General features: G+C 35.3%; 1 protein-coding gene across 6 annotated transcripts in view; it reads left to right on the top strand.

The window, feature by feature from the left end:
• swt1 (SWT1 RNA endoribonuclease homolog) overlaps positions 1 to 20,878 on the top strand; it is a 28,357-nt gene extending 7,479 nt beyond the window's left edge. For 3 of the 6 annotated variants that reach the window (XM_051138892.1, XM_051138889.1, XM_051138890.1), the window contains 8 exons: positions 56 to 213; positions 381 to 519; positions 4,459 to 4,601; positions 4,679 to 4,830; positions 6,333 to 6,476; positions 10,716 to 10,782; positions 12,105 to 12,172; positions 19,744 to 20,877. In XM_051138892.1, the coding sequence (XP_050994849.1) occupies positions 56 to 213; positions 381 to 519; positions 4,459 to 4,601; positions 4,679 to 4,830; positions 6,333 to 6,476; positions 10,716 to 10,782; positions 12,105 to 12,172; positions 19,744 to 19,831 (959 nt within the window). In that variant the 3' untranslated portion in view covers positions 19,832 to 20,877. Of the gene's footprint in view, positions 1 to 55; positions 214 to 380; positions 520 to 4,458; positions 4,602 to 4,678; positions 4,831 to 6,332; positions 6,477 to 10,715; positions 10,783 to 12,104; positions 12,173 to 19,743 lie in introns of all 6 variants that reach the window. The other 3 variants (XM_051138893.1, XM_051138894.1, XM_051138891.1) reach the window with 2 other exon arrangements.
• The last annotated feature ends 375 nt before the right edge of the window (positions 20,879 to 21,253 follow it).

Raw genomic sequence — 21,253 nt, 5'->3', positions numbered from 1 at the left:
TTTCTTGAATGTAAATGTAAAGTCATTTTGTTGCCACCTCCGTTTGCGAACAAAGCAGGGGAGGAAAAATCACAAAAGAATAAACGCAGTGATGCAGTGGAGGAACGACAGCTGAGCGAGTGCGTGTCTTTGCTGGAGTCCTGCCTACAGGGGGCGCTGTCTGAAGTGCTAGAGGAAGAGATGAAGGTGGCTTACGGAGAACTTTGGACTGAGGTACCACAGCATTCACTTCACTGATCTATTCATCTGTTAATATTTTATGAAGTTTAAATTAAAAGCTGCTCTTCATTCATCTAAATGCATTAGTCACATCTAAAGTATGAGTCATCTGATTCGCTGTAGGGTCCATTTTCTGTGACCTTATCTGTTTGTGTGTGCAGATAGTGTACGTGAAGCCTCCGTGGAATCTGGAGGGGCTGCTCAGGTGTTTTAAAAAGCACTGGATTGCTGTGTTCGGAAGCATTATTAAGAGGAGCCTGCTCAGCTGTGTGGAGATGCTGAGTGACTGTCTCTGTTCAGGTGCGTATGTCTCACTACTGTAGTCTGGTACCTCTCACTATAATAAATTAATTTTTTTTTTGCTCTAAATTAGAATCTTACTTTTTTACTTCAGAATTTTGGTGTGTCTTGTTCTATTCCATTAAAAATTTATATTATATATTCTATTCAAGAATTCTGTTCTACCATTCAAACTTTCAGGGTCAGTCCATTTTATTTTTTAAGACGCATTACTTTTAGTTAGCAAGGATGCGTTAAATTGATTGAATGTGACAGTAAAAACATTTATAATGTAACTTTCTATTAAACAAACAATCCTAAAAAAATCCTAAAATTATCATAGTTTTCAAAAACAAACAAAAAAATTGGTAGCATACCCAACAATACATTGTATGGTTCAAAATTATTATATGCTAAAAATCATTAGGATATTAAGTAAAGTTCATGTTCCATGAAGATATACTTCCTACCGGAAATATATCAAAATTTAATTTTTGATTAGTAATATGCATTGCTAAGAACTTCATTTGGACAACTTTAAAGGCAATTTTCTCAATATTTTGATTTTTTTTTTTTTTTTTTTTTGTACCCTCAGACTCCTCATTTTCAAATAGTTGTATCTCAGCCAAATATTGTCCTATCCTAACAAACCATACAATCAGTGGAAATTGAAAATGGAAAGCTTATTTATTTCACTTTCAGATGATGTATAAATCTCAATTTCAAAAAATTTACCCTTATGACTGGTTTTGTGGTCCAGGGTCACATATTAAAATGATTTCTGAAGGATCATGTGACACTGAAGACTACAGTAAAGTCTCTGAATTGTAGAATCTCAAAATCTCTGAATTGTCACCTTGTTGTTACAGTAATTCCATTAGGATGCGATTATATCGTTAAAATTCTGTTCGATTCTATTCGATTCTATTTCTCTATTTCCTCAAACTGAACATGTATAAGTAATCATGCCTCACATAAACATGGCTAATCTTAATATGTGACCCTGGACCACAGAACCAGTCTTAAGTAGCAAGGGTGTATTTGTAGCAATAGCCAAACATAGTATGGGTCAATATTATTGATTTTTCTTTTATGCCAAAAAAGGATATTAAGTAAAGGTCAGGTTCCATTTAAGATATTTTGTAAATTTCCTACCATAAATATGTCAAAAAATAATTTTTGATTAGTAATATGCATTGCTAAGAACTTAATTTAGACAACTTTAAAGGCGATATTCTATATATATATATATATATATATATATAAGTTATTTATTTATTTATTTATTTTTTGCACCCTCAGATTCAAGATTTTCAAATAGTTGTATCTCAGCCAAATATTGTCCTATTCTAACAAACTTATTCAGCTCAGCTCAGTTTCAATAAAATTGACCCTTGTGACTGGTTTTGCGGTCCAGGGTCACATATAAGAAAGGACAAAAATGCTTGCCGCTCTACCTGCTCCCCCTACTGGCTGTTTGTATGTCCTTCAGTTGCTCATTATGTCATTTAGGGAAAAGTTCACCCAAAAATGAAAATTCTGTCATCATTTACTCCCCCTGAAGTTGCTGCAAACCTGAATACAACAAATATATTTTGAACAATGTAGGTAGCCAAACGGTTGCTCGTCCCCAGTGACTAAAAAAGTACTAATGATTAAATGATGACAGAATTCATTTTTGGGTGAACTATTCCTTTAAAAGTTCCAACTAAAAAACAGTATAATTGGTGTTTGTGTGTTTGTTTGTGTGTGTATGTGCATCTCTGAGTTTGCGGTTTTGATCCACACTTACACATACTCTGTTCTCACGTTGCGTGTGGATTTATGAGTTTGACCTCATTCTGCCAATCACTGCAGCAGGAGTATGACTTTGCCTTTCTTCTCTGCTGCCTTTGGCCATAAGCCCGGTCCGGCAGAGGGGAGGAAGGGAGTTTGTGCAGGAGTAGAGGGGTGGAAAAATACCAGGGCCCTCCTGTTCTCGCCTAAATGTGATTTACTGCACTTTATGGAGTCGAGGGAGTGTCCTTCACTCATTTTGTGTGTTCTTTCATGCTAGTGGGTTAGTGGCATGTGTCCAAGAGGCGATGACCCTTTAAAAATGGGTGTCTCTCCCACTTAGAGCTGTGAATGCATTTGTTAACCTTTGTATTCTGCCCACTTCTGTCATTTTTAAGCTCCTCTCCTCCCTTCCATTCTTCAAAGTGACCACGGGTTATCAGGGCCTCGTGACTCCAGAAATTGAGGAGATACAGTGCCCTTGGTAAATTTGAGTGAAGGTGGCTGTGGAAATAAATCTGCATTGTTTATCCTTTTAATCTTTCATTCAAAAAATTCACAAAATTCTAACCTATCATTGAAGTAAAACAATGGAAAGCAGGGGGAAAATCTCATTATGAAGTAGCGACATCCTTTATTCAAGATAACAGCTCTTAGTTTTCTCCTTTAATGTCTGAAGAGTTTGGAGAACACCTGACAAGAGATCAGAGACCATTCCTTCATACAGAAACTCTTCAGATCATTCAGTTTCCCAGGTCCATGCTGGTGCTTCTTCTCTTTAGTTCACCTCACGCATTTTCTATAGGGTTCAGGTCAGGCAGCTCCATGGCAGAAGCTTCATTTTATGCTCAGTGACACATTTTTGTGTTGATTTTGATGTTTGATTTGGATCATTGTCCTGATGAAAGATCCACCACAGCTCATTGTAGAAATTCTAACAGATGCAGTCAGATTTAGATTTTTTTATCTGTTGGTATTTTCTAGAATCCGTGATACCATGTATCTGAACAAGATGTCCAGGACCTCTGGCAGGAAAATTAGCCCACAACATTAACGATGCAGCAGTATATTTAACCGTGGGCATGGGGTGCTTTTTGTAGCAAACACATCTGGTGGGTTTGCTGCCGGAAAGCTTTTTTTTTTTTTTTTAGTTTCATCTGACCACAGAAGCCAGTCCCGTTTAAAGTTCCACTTGTGTCTGACAACTGAATATGCTGGAGTTTGTTTTTGGATGAGCAAGGAGGATTTTTCTTAAAACCCTCCTGAACAACATGTGGTGATGTAGGGGCTGTTTTGACCCCAAGACTCTTCAACTAATCTCTGCAATTCTCCCGCTGTGATCCTTAGAAAGTCTTTGGACACTTAAACTCTTCTCCTCACCATGCATTAGGACGATATAGACACACATCCTTTTCCAGGTAGATGTGTAACATCTTTAGTTAATTGGAACTTTTTAATTATTGTCCTAATGATGGAAATTGGGATTTTCAATGCTTTAGCTTTTGTCCTATAGCCACTTTCTATTTTGTGAAGCTCAGCAATCTTTTTCTGCACATCAGAACTATATTATTTGGTTTAATTCCTTGTGATGGATGATTAAGTGAATTTGGCCTTTGTGCTCCTCATATATATATTCCTGTGAATCAGGAAGTCATGGCTGGACAATATCATACTCCTAGTCATTCTAGTGTGCTAAATAAATGCAAATATGAATGGGAATATACTTCAGAGATATTTTACTCATTATAATTTCTAAGGTTGCCAATAATTGTCCCCACCATGCATTGGAGAAAAACATTTATTTTATAACGTAAGTTTCCCCTCCACTTTTAATTGTTTTACTTCAATGAAAGGTTAGCATTTTATGATTTTTATTTTTTATTTTTTTAATGTAGGATCAAAAAGATAAACAAAGCAGATTTATTTTCATAGCCGTCTTTGCTCATATTTACCAAGGGTGCCAATATTAGTGGAGGGCACTGTAAAAAGATCATAAACGCACCCAGTAATAGGAATGGATGAAATATGTCGTGACACAGTAGAAATATGTCTGAACTCCATTGCAGATGGTCATGTGTTCTATCTATCTATCTATCTATCTATCTATCTATCTATCTATCTATCTATCTGTCTGTCTATCTGTCTATCTAACCTCAGTTATATTATGTTGTGTCGTGTCTGTAGACAGGTCAGTCGAGCACAGATCTGTTCTCAGAGCTGTGAGATTGGCAGCAGAGCTGCTGTCAGCACTGGCTGGGAGATCTCAGTACAACGGTCATGTAGTTCAAGCTCTTTCTACGCTTCATATGCTGCAGCAAAGACTACAGGTCGGTCTTATTATGATACAACAGTGCATAATTGTTTCATTCCAATTACTCATGAATTGTGTGTGTGTGTGTGACAGTCTCCGAAAGCTCCAGTAGAGCGTGATGACAATGATCATGAGGACTCTCTGATGACAGAGATAGAGGAGGATGGAACTCCACCTCCTCGGACATCCCATCAGGAAGTTTGGGCGTTATTTGAGAGCATCTGGAACAACGTGTGTCAGATTAGGTGACAGACTCAGTGACAAAGACAGAAGTGTATTTATTTCTCAACACACATTACCGTTCAAAAGGTTTTTTAATTCTATTTGGAAATATAAACATATTTAGGAAGGATGCTTTAAATGGATTAAAGTTGTCAGTTTTACAAAATACAAAAATATTTGTATGTTTTAAAAATAAATGCTGTTCTTTTGAACTATCTATTCATCAAAAATATCCAGATTTTTTTTTATTGTGGTTTTCACAAAAATATAAAGCAGCACAGCTGTTTTCAGTATTAATTAAACTTGTTTTTGGCACACCAAATCAGCATATTAGAATGATTTCTGAAGGATCCTGTGACACTGGAGACTGGATTAATATCTGCTGAAAATTCAGCTTTGCCATCACAGGAATAAACTACATTTTAAGAATCTATTAAAATAGACAGCTGTTGTTTTAAATTGTAATAACTTTTCACAATATTACAGTTTTTTACTGTATTTTTAAAACTTCCTTGACGTCTTTCAAAAAAATTAAATTTTTTGTTTTGTTTTGCTTTGTGTTTTTTATTCAGTGCAGGTTTCATAGACATTCTCTGCTAAAACTGGGGCTCTATGAAATCAGATTTATTTTTTCCCAAATTCTGTTTTTTTTCCATTTGAATTTTTCTGAATTCTTTTCTGTTTAATTTTTTCTAGACTCACTTTTAACGGTTATAATTTTATTAATTAAAAAACATTTCTAATTGATTGAAATCATGAAACTTACACAATATAGCAGCAGTTTACGAATACTTTAACAAAAATTACATTTTTTGTAATAATTCTATTATTACATTACGTAATATATTTGTGTCATAGTTTCTTCAAGTTAAACTAATTTTTTATTTTTTATTTTTTTGACATGTAGCTATGAAGACCTTTAAGTTTCTGTTTGTGCTATATGATATGATGGTAGTTTTTCTCAAAAGAACTGTAAAAAGTTAATTAAAGGAGAAGTTTAATTCCAGAACAAAAATGTACAGATATAAATATATATAAATATTTTACCATCGTTTTGTTAGACCCTTATTTCTCGGCTGGGATAGTCCTAGAGTCGTAGAGATACATTGTGTTAATGTGTTCATGTACTGATATATACTGAAGTGGCAGAGGCTGAAAACACTGCAAGCATCACACATATGTGTGTAGTAAACTTAACTGCACATATGCGCCATTCATTTACAAAGAGAAACGCAGAATATGCAGGATTCACATTTAAATAGAGTTTTGCCACTTACAGACACTAGATCATGTTTTGGTTTAAGTGTAATTCTGATTTATCCATCCAAAAATGGCCAAATTCCATGACATTCCACGTTATACCATTCTTGCATTTTTATGACTGGATTCCATGATTCCGCATCACAGAAATCATAGGGCCCTATAAAATATTATTACAACAAACAAAACAAAAATTTCACTGCATTACAGTGTTGTTTCACAGGTGTGTTTTGATGTTTATTTCCGTTTGTTTCTTTCTCTTCAGTTCGGCTTTGTTCTCAGCGCTCCACTATACTCCAGGAACCACTGAGCCCAGCCAGCAATCTACCTCACCCCCACCTCAGGAAGCCCTCTCCTGCCTGCAAAGGCTTTCCACTGCACTGAAACAGCTACTGGAGGCCCTTCAGAGGTACACACATGCTACTAATCACACATACACACACTCACACACACACATTCACAACTGTGCAGTCCTAGAAGCATCTATTAACCTATTACCATTCCAATCATGTGCCTCCAAACAGAATTTGCTCTGTGTGTGTCCTTAGTCACCTGAGCATGTAGAGGACAGAGGTGGGTGTGTGTCACACATGGGGAGTGGGGGCGGCAGTCTTTATCCTCATAATCGTAAGCGCATACTCATTATCAAACCCACCCTTAATCCTGTGTGAGTGTGTCTCTGTGACTCACTTCCGTTGCTCAGCATTCCTGCAGCTTATACGGCTCATAGCTGTACGCAGACAGATTTTACTATGACATGGCAATTTTTCCTCTAAATTAAGATCTCTGCATCTCGCGAGCAGAAACCGTGGAGCGTGTCATAGCTGTAGTTACACAGAGACAGCTATTTATGTTGCAGTGTAATAGCATGCTTTACTGGCATACTAAACATCCTGCTTGTATCATTCACAGCCTCTTGATAGATATATAATTCACTAATAAAAAATAAGGTCTCTAATAGGGCTGCAACGATTCCTTGATTCTATTCGAGTATTCCATTTTAAAAAATTCTTGATTGTTTTTTGCCTTTGTCAAGTATTTGGCAAAATACCAGAAGTGGCGCATTCCACATATTAAACCCATTTAAAAATCATAATAAAGCATCATGCTATTAAGATAACGCTGCAATTTAATTAAATAAACATATGCAATGCAGGTTTAATATATGCGCTTTAATTATTAACGTGTGTGTAGTTTAAGTATGTGCGTCTCAGAGCAGCTCCGTTCACAGTAAATGCTGCTCAACAAACTGTTACCATTTATATGTATGGAGAGTCTCAAACTGCTCCTCTGCATGTTGGTGTGAGTTTGGGTTTATTATGTCGTTCATCTGGGAACGCAACATGCGCTATTTCATCAGATTTGTAAGGTAAATTATTTATAAACCTACGCAAACACAAGAGATATCTTTCTCAATATGCTGACTCTTCATCGCAATTTCAAACTAAAAGTTTAAACCCTTACTCTAAGTTTACACGTTTTGATATCAACATATTCAAGAAATTACAGTGGCTGTAGCTTTTCTATCATAAAGAAATGGCCAAATATTAAAGGTTAAGTGGGCATTTGAATTAAATGTTTGTTTATCATTGTCTTATCAAGTTATCAAGCCTTTTTAATTTAAAATTTTAAGCGATCACAGAGAGATGTGCCTGTGATGGACAAATAGCCTACAAAAGTATGTCAAAATACTCATCTAGTTTTGTAGCTTTAACAATGATCAACCCATACTTAGTTTATACAGTGGAGTATAGTTGCACCGATTGACCGAATATATTTTAACCGATCTCTGTTCCGGGCTTGCACACAAACTGCATGCAATCATTTTTCAAAATGTCATGTGTGTGGAAATATTACCATTTCTTTAAACATACGTTAACAGAGACCAGAGATGCTGAAAACGAACACCAAGAGAAAAAAAATCAGCATAGCAAGATCACAGTTCACAATGCACGCAGTATTGGAAATATTATCCTCAATATTGAAACGGGGGTTTATATAAATGTATCTCTGAGGGGAACTGACTATTTTAAGAAAAGTTTACATGGCGCTGACTTGTTTACAACGATAACCAAGGAAACGTAGTATCATTGTTATACCATAAGTGCCACCTGCTGGCAGAGACTGAGTTTCACTTTACAGTCTGTCTGCTGTTTTGCCCGAAAGCATCTTTTCATTTGTAATAAAATATTAATAATAATAAAGTAACTTTTGAACGAACAAATAATATTTGAACTTTAGTTAGGCTAGTAGGTTTTGGTGTGGTATTTGAAATTTGAATTGAGAATTGTACAATTTAATTGGTATGTAATATTTGGGTGTCATATAAGCTTATTAATTAAAATAAAATATAACATAAATAAAAAAAAAAAAAAAAAGATAACAGCAACTATTTAATTTTTTTGTGGCAGGACCAGTAAAAATTTTGATTGGGCAAGTAAAGCTTTGAACCACTGGCCCGACCGAGCCAGTAGAAAAAATCCTTAGTGTTGAGCCCTGCATTATGTATTTTAGCAGATGTGTTTGATAAAACCACTTGATTAATTGCTTTTGATAGTTGAACTAATTATTATTGCCTCATTGAAACAAAAGATTAATTATAATTGTCAGAGTAAGCGATTAATAATCAGAATAATCGACAGATTACTCAGTTACCAAAATAATTGTTAGTGAAGGTCCTAATCTCTACTAAATCTAAACTTTTGTAAGGTAGCATGTACAAAGATCTTATTTTTGGGTTGTCGGATAGCTCAGTTCTGGTTGTCAGAGAAGTCAGTGAGGTCATGAAGTGAATTATTACTTTGCACAGTAAATCATTTGTTTTCTGTGCAACGCCGTGAGGTTTTTGTTCGACAGAGAGAGGAAGCAAAAATGTGCTGCGTTGTCCAATTGATTATATGCTCCTTTGTTCTCATACAAGATGCCACACTCATGCATCAGTGCAAAAAAATTGATTTGCACACAAACTTGTTCATTTTATTCTAGACTTTCTTTAATTATCACTGAATATGGTTATATTGTTTGTGTTTGGAGAAGATGCAAAAGAAAAATTCCAAACTGAAGTGTGAGTTAATAAAGTCCAGATCATAACCATATGCCTTTCCACTATATTGGTCATCTGTTTGACAGTGATGTCACCGTTACCCATCAACCCTATGCACTTATTCACTCATGCAAATTACCCCACTGAGTGATGGTCGTTACTCAGTGTTCATCAAAGCTTCAGGTTTGTTGCTTTTCTTCTAGACTTTTTTTCTGCATCTCATTGTTGTGCATTTGAGTTTCCTCTTGTTTTCAATTTAGTGTTTCTGAGAAAGCAGGATGACATGGTTTGAAGGGAGATTAGGCTCTGTCTCCATGGATACAGCTAGACTCATTTTTATGTGCAGAAAGCAGACAGATGAGTCATCAGAGCTAACACACGCACACAAATGCGTAGCGCTATTCTTTTCCGTCCTCCTGTGCCCCTGAATGAGGAAAAGCATGCATAATTCAGGCTTTCTTGCTGAAATAGCTTTTTCTTTCTGCTCTCTGCTTCATCTTTCCCCTTGAATTACTCTACATTTCTTTCTCTCCTCCTTCCCTCTCCCTCCTTTTGGCATCTATGCTGTCTGTTTTAGAGTCTCTTGGTTTCTCTCATCTATTCTCCTATCTCGGTGTAATGTGTTTGTATGATTGTATTTTCTGTCGGCAATCTCACATCTGTAGCATGTAAGCAGCACATATTCATTTTGACAGCCATGTTAACAGGTTGCAGTATTCACACTACACACGGAGGCAGCACAACGCTGTGTAACACAAGCAACATTGCATGGATAGTTTTGGCACAGAGCCTGTTTATATTACCCAGTGCACTATGACCTCAGTAGAAGTTGCAGTGAAATTGCACTGTCAACACAATCTGTGCAAATATAGATTTTTATTAAGCAATATAAAGTATACAGTTGTATGTAAATGTAGTGTGACCTACTTAGCATTTGTTGGAAGCAACGTCTGTCTGGCATGATGCAGTGAAAGGAACACAAACAGCTTTTCCCACTCAGTAAATCAGACTTTTATTTTGTTTTGGGTTGTTTTATTCAACTACTGTTTCCCTCATCGTTCACGTGCTGCACAGGGTGTTTGAAACCGGTCTCTCTAGACATGTTTAAACATGACAGCAACATGTTCAAGCCTCTGTCTAAAATTAGAGTGTTTGTGACCAAATTTCCCTCTTTTCTAACATCAAAAAGACTGTTAATGAGTAAATGCACTGATTACTAATTTACACATTTTCTGGTCCAAACACAATTACAGGTCACTTATCAAAGGGTCAGTCTCCTTGGGGCACAGCAGTGATGGTTCAAAGATCAGCTCAGATCTTTTACCATTAACAGTTAACAGTACCCTGCAAATGATTGTCTGATAGATTCACAAATTCATCTGATACATTTATTCATTGTAATTCTAAGCTGCCTCTTTACTTCTGGTTGATGTACAGATGTGCTCTGGGACACTGATGCATTTGAAAACCACACACAGGATTCTAACCACAAATATTATACACAGGAGGGTTATAATATGTTATAAGTGATAAAAATGAATGCAAAATTTGAGTAATTTAAAGTAAAGATAAAATTATGGTTGATAAAGGTGTTCTGTCCCACAGGCTGTTATCTGCGGAAAGCACTGTTCAAGATGCACAGTCACTTCTCTCCTTCATTCAGACCAGTGAGGTAAGAAAAAACAAAAAGGCCATAAACAATATATATGTATATATATATATATATATATATATATATATATATATATATATATATATTTATATTTATATTTATTTATTTATTTATTTTTTTTTATTTTTTTTAACTTTTTAACTAGTCATACCTGTAGTTATATGGTATGGAACAACAACAGGTTGAGAAATTAATGACAATGTAACATACAATTAAAAATAAAATAAATAAAAAATATAGATATATATATACTATCAGTCAAAAGTTTTTGAACAGTAAGATTTGTAATGTTTTAAAGAATTTTCTTCTGCTCACAAAGCCTGCATTTATTTGATCCAAGATACAGCAAAAGCACTAGTATTGTTACATATTTTTAATACTTAAAATAACTGCTTTCTATTTGAATATATTTTAATATGTAATTTATTCCTGTGATTATACCTAATTTTCCAGCATCATTACTCCAGTTTTCAGTCACATGATACATGATACTTTAGAAATCATTCTAATATGCTGATTTGCTGTTCAAGAAACATTTTTATTATTATTATTATTATCAGTGATCTTTTTTATACTATTATCAAATTTTAGAAATTAATACTTTTAGTTAGCATGGATGCTTTAAATTGATCAAAAGTGATATTATATTATAATGTCACAAAAGATTCTAGCAAATCAGAATATTATTCTATATTTTAATGATTTCTGAAGGATTATGTGACTGGAGTAATGATGTTAAAAATTGAGCTTTGAAATCACAGGAATAAATAAAATTTTAAATATATTCAAATAGAAAGCAGATATTTTAAATTATAAAAATATTTTACAATATTACTGTTTTTGCTGTATTTTGGATCAAATAAATGCAGACTTGTTGAGCAGAAATACTTCTTTAAAAAACATTAAACATTGAGTGGTGGTATATATACACAGTAATACCATAACTTTATAACCTACTTATTTATAAACTACCGTTCAAAGGTTTGGAGTCAGTCATAACAGTTAACATTTTTACAGTGATACTTTAGAAAGTTCACAGAAGCAGCATTTATTTTGAAATATAAATCTTTTGTAATATGTCTTTAATGTAACTTTTGATCCGTTAAATGCATCCTTGTTAAATAAAAGTATTAATTATAAGTATTATTATTTACTTATATACTTTGAAGTAAGTATTATTCATTATTGATCTTTCTAAAAAAAAAAATTCTTACTGACCTCAGCATTTTGAGCTTTTTCAACAAGGCAGTGATTGTGCAGTACGTGCATGTTGGGCTGTACTTTGTGTAATTTATGTTAACCCATGTGCTTTCTGCTTTCAGATTGCTGCTATGGAGCCACGTTTCACTGCCAGGGACCTGTTTGATTGCGTGTCTCAACAGGAATACCGGTTAGTTAAGAGTCATGAGATAGATGAGACATATTAGCATATCTGAAAGTCATACTCGCAGTTTTTATTGCTTTCATTAACCCGGCTACGTGCGTAGTGCAGTTTGTTATGTTCTGATCGTTTTCAACACCGCCACTTTCAGCAGAAAGGTATTTCAGCTGGAGCACAGCACGCTGTTCTCAGGTCAGTGTTTGCTTTAGCGGGCCTCAGCAGGTATCTACTGTCTCAGAGGAGCAGTTTCCACTTTAAGAGCGTTATTGCATCATAATCTTACCCAAACCTCAAAAGACATTATGCCTGCCATGGTTGAATGGCAAAGTGAATCTTAACCCTTTCACTGTTGTACAAGTGGTATTAAAATCAAATTTTGTGATCTGTTCAAAAGTTTAGGCGCAGTACTGTTTTTTTTAAATAAAGAGACAAAATAAAAAAAAGTCTTACATGCACATCAAAGAAATTTTCTGTAAGCTAAAAGTATGAATCATACAAGGTATATACAGTGTTTTTTTATCATCTATGTCACTGCATGCTAATATCAGTCCTGTGTGAGTTTTATGTGTACTGAGTTTACGTCCTTATGTTAGATCTAGTGCTCTGACATTGCACTACATTCTGTGCAATAACTCTCATTAATGTGGCACCTGCGTAATAATAGGTTATGCTGAAAACTCTCCTCTTGTGCACTGTAAATCACACTTTAACACTGAGGAAAGCATTAATGGTACATAGAGAGCATTTATTGATACATCACCTCTTTCCCCTGAGTTGTTAGCTAGTATACACATTTCTGGTTAAGATATTTCACAATTTATTCCCAGCAGTGTACAGAGTTGCTTGTGAAACTTGTCCTAATTGGAAACTAGAACATAAGCATGTTTTATCTTGTCTCAGAGTTTTCCAATGTATTGCCAATGTTTTTGATGATGATGATGATGCCCCAGGCTAATGAGGAGGGCTGCTACAAACGAATGAGAATTAGTTGGTATAGAAAGACTACAATGTGGTTGTGCTTGTAAATATTTAAATTTACCGTAGGATGTGGTTTCATGTCATTTTACTATAGTAGAGACTAATTAAACGGGAAGACCTTTACTATAGTAGAGACTAATTAAACGGGAAGACCTCAGGCTATTTTGATGGCAACATTTCTTGATAAGATTACAACACACTTGAATGAATTGAATTGAATTGTTCCCAGGAAAGTGGTGAATAAGGAATCTGATGATTCTCTAAGAAAAGAGAACGTTAAATAAATAAATACACTGTAATATTAATGGTCCTCAAAGTCACTTTAAAGGGGTCATCGGATGCCCATTTTCCACAAGTTGATATGATTCGTTATGGTCCTAATGAGAAATCTATATGTACTTTGGTTAAAATTTCTCAGTGGTAGTGTAAAAGACCCTTTTTACCTTGTCAAAATCAGCCCTTTTCAGAGTGAGCCATTTTGTTGCATTTTCCTTTAAATGCTAATGAGCTCTGCCCACCCCGCCCCTCTCTTCTTTGGGCTGACGAGCTGTTCTGTTTACTTTAGCCACATTTAGCCGCAAACCTTGCTAACAAGCACATTGTTACGAAAGGCGATTTGTGATGAGATGCGTAAAAAAAAACCCTTATACTCACTTCTGCTAAGGGTGAAGCTGGATCACAAATGATTCGCGCGAACATAGACGCATTTATGTAGATCCCCGGCTGCATTTCCTTCAGAAACGAACAAAAGTAACGTTAATCTTCTGCGTCTTCAATGGCTCAGATGTCGGGAGTAAATGACGACTGCTATGTTCATTATTACATCCAACAACAGAACACCAATAACCTTTTGTGATCAGCCATGGTTTCATATCGCAAAATGAGGCTGAAATCATACTATTTTATAGTATTACAAAGGCTATGTTGATTAGCATTGCATTACAAATATACTTTAAAAAATGCCCAAGATTGCTTGAAGAACACAGACAAACCATATATTGTAGCAATCGTATGTTTATTGTCTTCAAGTTTCCTCAGTTAATATTTCTCTATCTGCGTTTTATTCAGCTACAGCAATAGCTGGAATAGAGATTCCTGGAGCGTCGTCAGTACTATTACTTCTACTATAAAGCATATATGGCGTCCTCCAGCTTCCGAATCAGAAAGACCTTTATTGCCAAGTGTGTTTCACACACAAGAAATTCGTCTGGGTGTTAGGAGCTTCCAGTACAGAAATACAAACAATTTAATTTACATTCCACATCAATAAAACAGTTATTAAATTACGTGTGTACTCAGTAATGCTCACAACACCCTATTTTGGGTAAACATTTGGGGAAAGATAATACTTTTCTCTAAAGAAACAAAATTCTCTGAATTAGCGTCATTGATATCGTTATCACAATAAATACTTAAAATTATCGTGATAAATTTTTAAGCCCATATTGCCTATCCCTACGTGGAAGCAGCTTTGATCTGTGTGACATCACACAGACAAGATGCTGAGAATGGCTTGATTTAAAATAGGGGATATTACTTAGAAAAAATACCAATGGGTGGATTTTTTTATCATTAAAGGGTGGTTGTATGCACACACTGCCAACACACATTTATGTTTAAACAACATGTAAAAGTGAGTTTTGCATCCGATGACCCCCTTTAATGATCTGTTATAATATTTTTTACTAAGATGTTCATGTCTTACTTTCTTCAGTCAAAAGGAAATGAAGGTTTTTGAGGAGAACATTCCAGGATTTTTCTCCATGTAGTGGAATTTAAATTGTGATCAACAGGTTGAAGGTCTAAACTGCAGTTTCAGTGCAGCTTCAAAGGGCTCTACACAATCCCAGCTGAGGAATACGTGTCTTATGTACTGAAATGATCGGTCATTTTCTAAAATAAATAAAAATGTATGTACTTTTTAACCACAAATGCTCATCTTGCACTAGTTCTGCGATGCATGTCTGTCACTTCACACCTTACATATTCACATTGGAAAGGCCATGCGTGGTTAGTTCTTTGTCTGTGTACTTTGGTTCAAAAAAGGTGGGTAGGCCCACATCTAAACTTCTAACTTGTCCAACATCATTGTTTTACCTTCTTTTGTAAAGTGTGTTTGACTTTCCTTGCACGTTCAGTTTGTAATCACTGGGTTGGTACTTCCACCTACGTCACGCTTGAGCTTTCCAATGTGATTATGTAATGTGTGAAGTCGAGCTGGTGCAAGACAAGCAAACAAAATCTGTGGTTAAAAGTGTATAAATTTGTTTTTTTTTTTTAGAAAATGACAGATCATTTCGCTAGATAAGACCCTTATTTCTCAGCTGGGATCGTGTAGAGCCCTTTGAAGCTGCATTGAAACTGCAGTTTGGACCTTCAACCCACTGACTCCCATTGAAGTCCACTATATTGAGAAATATCCTGGAATGTTTTTCTCAAAAGCCTTAATTACTTTTTAATTGAAGAAAGAAAGACCTGAAAATCTTGGATTTTTTTAAAGTGTCATGTTTGCACTGTCACTTCCGATTTCTTAATGTGTCTCTCATTAGTAATGATTTATTAGGCAGGATTGCAGCTTGCAAACTTTGACTCTGCGTGTATTTGCCAAGGCTTTGAGACTCTGTCTTCAGGGCCGAAGAAGATTTTCGTTGATTAACCTTATCAGTCAAGTGTCACTACACGCTCACACACACATTTGTGGAGCGTTGACAGCTGATCTTTAGCAGCTCACTTACCTTAGCTCGGTCAATGAGCCGCGACACCCAAGAACTCAGTGACCTCATTTCACGCACTTAATCCACGTGTGTCAAATGGACCTGATCAGACCTGGCAGGTGCTGTATGCAAATGCACAAAGACACGATGATCAGGTCATGTGCACAAACTGCGTAGCGTGACTGAATGTCTGCACATGAAGCGTAGCATAGATTATCTGTTGCCGCAGTGTGACCTGTTACATAACACACTGGTTTCAGTAAGCTATCAGGCTTTGCCTTGGCTTTCTGAACATTTCATAACTTTAGAAAGACTCCGTTGAGTTGTCATCTTATGTAATATTGATTTCCAGGCTCAAGATTCCTTAAAATGATCTCTTAACTTTGCCAGAGTTAATCTGTAACTAAAAGCGCCTGTATATGTTTTGCAGTACCAGAATGACTGTTATTCATTGATGTTTATGAACATCTTGTCTCTAGGTGCTAAATCTCACAGCAGGGATTTATATCTAAGCAACCAGGCACAGCGCTGACTGTCAACTCGTGATGGCCGAGACGCTGCGGCAGCTTTTGTCTGATGTTCAGTGTTGCGTGTTTGTTTTCAAGCAATCAGCGTCACTGCGGTGTTATGTTCTGTTTTGTTGTTGATTTGTTAAGGATTGGCTTCATAAAGCATTCACTCTGCTGTCTGTTGGTGTTCTTGCTGCTGAAGGGGAGCTGCCCACATGTTGTACGGTTGCCATGGCAGCACTGTTGTGAAGCGGATAATTGCAAGGCTAAAGGAATGGAGTCCTTTATGTGTTCGCCACAAACCGCATCCCATAATTTTGAGTGCTCATTTTTTTTATTTGTTTTGGAGAAAACAGGGTTATATCCTATAAATAGGTTAAATACTATTTCTGCCACTGAATAAAAAAGAAAAATATGTTATTGTGACTTTTTATCTCACAATTCAGACTTTTTTCAATTGCAACTTTATATAGTCCAACTCTGAGCGGAAAAAAAGACTGATTTTAAATAATTAAGCCAGAATTGTGAGTCATAATTCCGTCTTTTATTCTCAGAATTGTGTGACAAAAACACACAGCTGGGAGAAATAAAGTCAGAATTGCAAGATAAAAACTCACATTTTTCGCAATTCTCACAATTCTGAGAAAAAAGTCAGATTTGTGAGATATAAAGTCACACTTGTGAGTGATAAAGTCTCAATTGTGAATTATAAAGTCAGAATTGTGAGATATAAACTTGCAATTCTTACTTTTTTTCTCGCAGTTGCGACTTTATATCTTTCAATTCTGACTTTTTTCTCACAATTGCAACTTTTTTCTCAGAATTGTGATATTTAAAATCTCAATTGCGAATTATAAAGTCAGAATTGTGAGATATAAACTTGCAATTCTTTTTTTCTCAGAATTGAGAGATATAAAGTCGCAATTGTGAATTATAGTCAGAATTGTGAGATATAGACTTTTTTTCTCACAATTGCGACTTTATATCTATAAGTTCTGACTTTTTTCTCACAATTACGAGTTATAGATTCCAACTTTAAGCGGAAAAAAGACTGATTTTAAATAATTAAGCCAGAATTGTGAGATTAAGTCATAATTCTGACTTTTTTCTCACAATTCTGACTTTTTTCTCAGAATTGTGAGATATAAAGTCGCAATTCCCAGTTACAAAGTCAGAACTGTGAGATATAAACTTGCAATTCTGACTTTTTTTTCTCGTAATTGCAACTTTGTATCTCTCAATTCTGAATTTTTTCACAATTTAGACTTTTTTTCTCAAAATTGTGAGATATGATGTCGCAATTGTGAATAAAAAAAGTCAGAATTGTAAGATATAAACTTGCAATTCTGACTTTTTTTCTCACAATTGCGACTTTATATCTCTTAATTCTGACTCTTTTTCTCACAATTCTGAAACTTTTTTCAGAATTGTGAGATATAAAGTCACAATTGTGAGAACAAAAAAGACTGATTAAGAAATTAAGCCAGAATTGGAAGATTAAAAACTCACAATTCTGACTTTTTTTTTATCGCAATTGCGAGTTTCTCTCTCTCAATTCTAACTTTTTTTTTTTTTTTTTTTTTGCAGTTCTGACTTTTTTCTCAGAATTGTGAGATTGTGTGTTATAAAGTCCAACTTTGAGCAGAAAAAAGACTGATATGTTCTCAGAATTGCAAGTATATATCTCCAAGTGCTGACGTAACTTGCAATTGTGAGATATAAACTTGCGTCTTGCAATTCTGACTTTATAACTGACAAGCGCGAGATTATATGACGGAATTCTGACTTTATTTCTTGGAATTGTGAGTATATATCTCACAATTGTGAAAAAAGTCAGAAGTGCAAAATGTAAACTCTAAATTGTGAGAAAAAAGTCAGAACCGTAAGATAAAAAATTTGCAATTACGTTTTTTTTTTTTTTTTTTTTTTTTTTTTTTTTAATTCAGTGGCAGTTTCTTTTTTAAAGAAAGACAGTTTTATTTAGCAAGGATGCATTAAATTCAAAAAACCCTGCTATGCCAATATTCACCCCAACATTGATAATAAGAAATGTTTCTTGAAATCAGCATATTACAATGATTTTTAAAGAATCATATGACACTGAAGACTGGAGTAATGATGCATGATGCATAATGCATGTTAAAATATAATAAAATAGAAAATGGTTATTTTAAATTGTAATAATATTTCACTTAATTACAAACTGTAATTTTTTTAAATGAGCAAGGACAAAATTCCAGTCCAGACCTGGTTTTTATTTTCACCATACCCTTCCTTATATAAACCAGCTCAGTGAGAGTTTGCACTGGACAAACACAAGTGCATGCATTCCTCCTCCTCTTTTTTTTTTTTTTGGTAGTTATGTAACATACATTGGGGAACACGAGATGCGAACAAAATAAGGCAACAAGCAGCAACAGGTTGCAAGAAGGAGAAGGTGGAGAGAGATAAAGTAACACAATAATGGCTTTTCATTCAAGTCAGTTGTGAACCACTGTGCCAGGGACAGAGAGAGCGGGCAGCCTGTGTGACTGTGACTCAGAGATTTCTGCATTTGTTTAAATGCCTTTCCTTTCCCATGAACGCCAGTATTACAAATAGGGAACAATCTCGTTGTAGTCAGTCAAGCATTTCCTGTAGATATATAAAGTTCACAGCATGCAGTCTTAGAGTGTGAATGCCTTGTATTAAATCCTGTTTTCTGAGGTGCATTTTTTTTACATCAAAATCTGTCATAATTTAGAAATTAAAGAGCATTTTCTGCACAGATTTAAGCTTTTTAAACATTTTAATTTTAGTAAATAAAGAACCCTTGTAATTGACAAGAAGACACTGGAGCATTCATTATTATAGTTAAAAAACTAACTATATAAATATTTTGAAGTGTCCTCTGCAAAGTCACTTCTTCAGCCACCTTCTCCCGACCTCTTTCGCTTCCTGCGTACGAGACATCCACTTCCTGTTTGGAACCACAGGCAGTGTAGTGGAAGTTATCCTGTGTGAAGTGAAACAGCAGGGACAATCAGGGACACTCACAACTGTTTAGGCAGATCAAATCTTCATCGCTTGATCTGCTTACTGTTCCGACCTTCATCCTATCTGCTTCTATTTCTATCAAATGGAGAAGAACAATAAAGAATGTTTCCCAACTTAAAGGGATAGTTCGCCAAAAATAAAAACTGCCATCATTTACACACCCTTATTTTTCCGGTGAAACAGTAACATTTGTGTAGAAAAATACAGAATTATGTAATGAAAAATCGCAATTACCTTATTATTTTATTTCATGACAGAAATAAGCTTCCATACAAACATGATAGAGAAGTCTTATACATATACATGTACATTTACATATACATATACGTGTGTGTGTCCTCAGGGAAAAGCTGTGTGTGGGTGGAGCGCAGCTGTCTGAGCTGTGTGCGAGTCTGGATCACTGTGCTGCTGCCCAGAGCTCTTGGCTCTGATTTACCATCTGACTTTCCATGTTTGGACCCAGCCAAATGTCTACTTACTATCAGACCAGACTTTTTTGGACCGACCTGGATTTGATGGCAGAGTCATAATCTACTGGAACCAAAGGCGCACCAACCTACTGATCCTCTGTCCTTGTACCAACCTGTAACAGAGTGTCAGTGTGTCAGTCACATGACCTTGACTTATTATGCAAATGCACTCAAGCGTCAAGGGCTATCAGTCTGTTAAGACTGGAATTGGGGAAGTTAGACTATGTTCTAGTTCTTATGTTGTAGTTAGAAACGTTTATGTATTTTTTAATTGTATTAACTTATTTGGACTATTTATTCACTTTATAAATAATGTGTCCCATTTTGGGAAAGAAACACTGTTTTAGTGTTATGTTTTGATGGTTAAAAAATTGTTATAGGTTTGTTGGTGGTTTTGGTGTGTTATAATGAAGAATGTAGAATCCTATATGTTCTGCTGTGCCATTTAAAAATCCTCCTGATGTCCAGGAGATGCTGTGGTAACAGGTTATTATGTGTTCAGAGAAACTGAAGTATTACTTCATATTTAGTGCTGCCAGGCTTTTAGTAAGTAGCGAGTGTGGCAGTGAGTCATGTGTTAAAAGCCAATTTTCTTTGGCGTCAATCTAGCTGCCCTTCTGGGAACTATCCTGGGATCCACTCATTTGTTCCATGATTCTCAGAAGGTACGTTTTGTCACAAAATAATTTACTTATGACACACTGTTTATGTCTGATAAGCTGCTGTAATTTCTTTTCATTGTAGCAACTGGTCGTTTCTGGTTAGTTATATCACTGCATATGAAATACCAGCAGTCCTTCATGACGTTTTTTTTTTTTTTTTATATATATATATTCTCTGGAATGGTATCTATGCATAAAAACTGTTTATTTGTATTAAAGTGTGAATAGTTCAAAAAGAATGTATATTTTTCTTTAAATATGTTTGCATTTTGATTAAAACATTTGATCATCAATGACTTGTCGTTCTTCTTTGTCACATATAACCTGAGGATGTTAATCTGGGTTGCTGCAAAGCAGCACTGTGACATCACATCTTGAGAGGCTTTATGGGATTATGGGAACAGTGATGATGTCCGTCTTGAGATTACACCAATGCTTGATGACGTTAAGGGCTGTATTCATAGGTCATTGAGTTAAAAAGAAAAAAAAAGACATTTACAGCATTGAAATTATTATTATTTTATTAATTAAAACTAGGTACTTGTAGATTGACACTGAGATGTATATTTTGTTATATTATTTATTATTTTATGTCATAATAACAATTTTGCATGTCACATGACATGCGTCCAAAACAGGCGCGAGTTTATACCGCCAAGTCTTAATTAACCGACAACAGCTGAGAAGAGAAGGGAACATTCGCGGGCAGAATACAAACCTG

Source organism: Labeo rohita, chromosome 20, assembly GCF_022985175.1.
Source record: "Labeo rohita strain BAU-BD-2019 chromosome 20, IGBB_LRoh.1.0, whole genome shotgun sequence".
Classification (NCBI taxonomy): Eukaryota; Metazoa; Chordata; class Actinopteri; order Cypriniformes; family Cyprinidae; genus Labeo; species Labeo rohita.
This window is presented reverse-complemented; position numbering and strand designations above follow the sequence as displayed.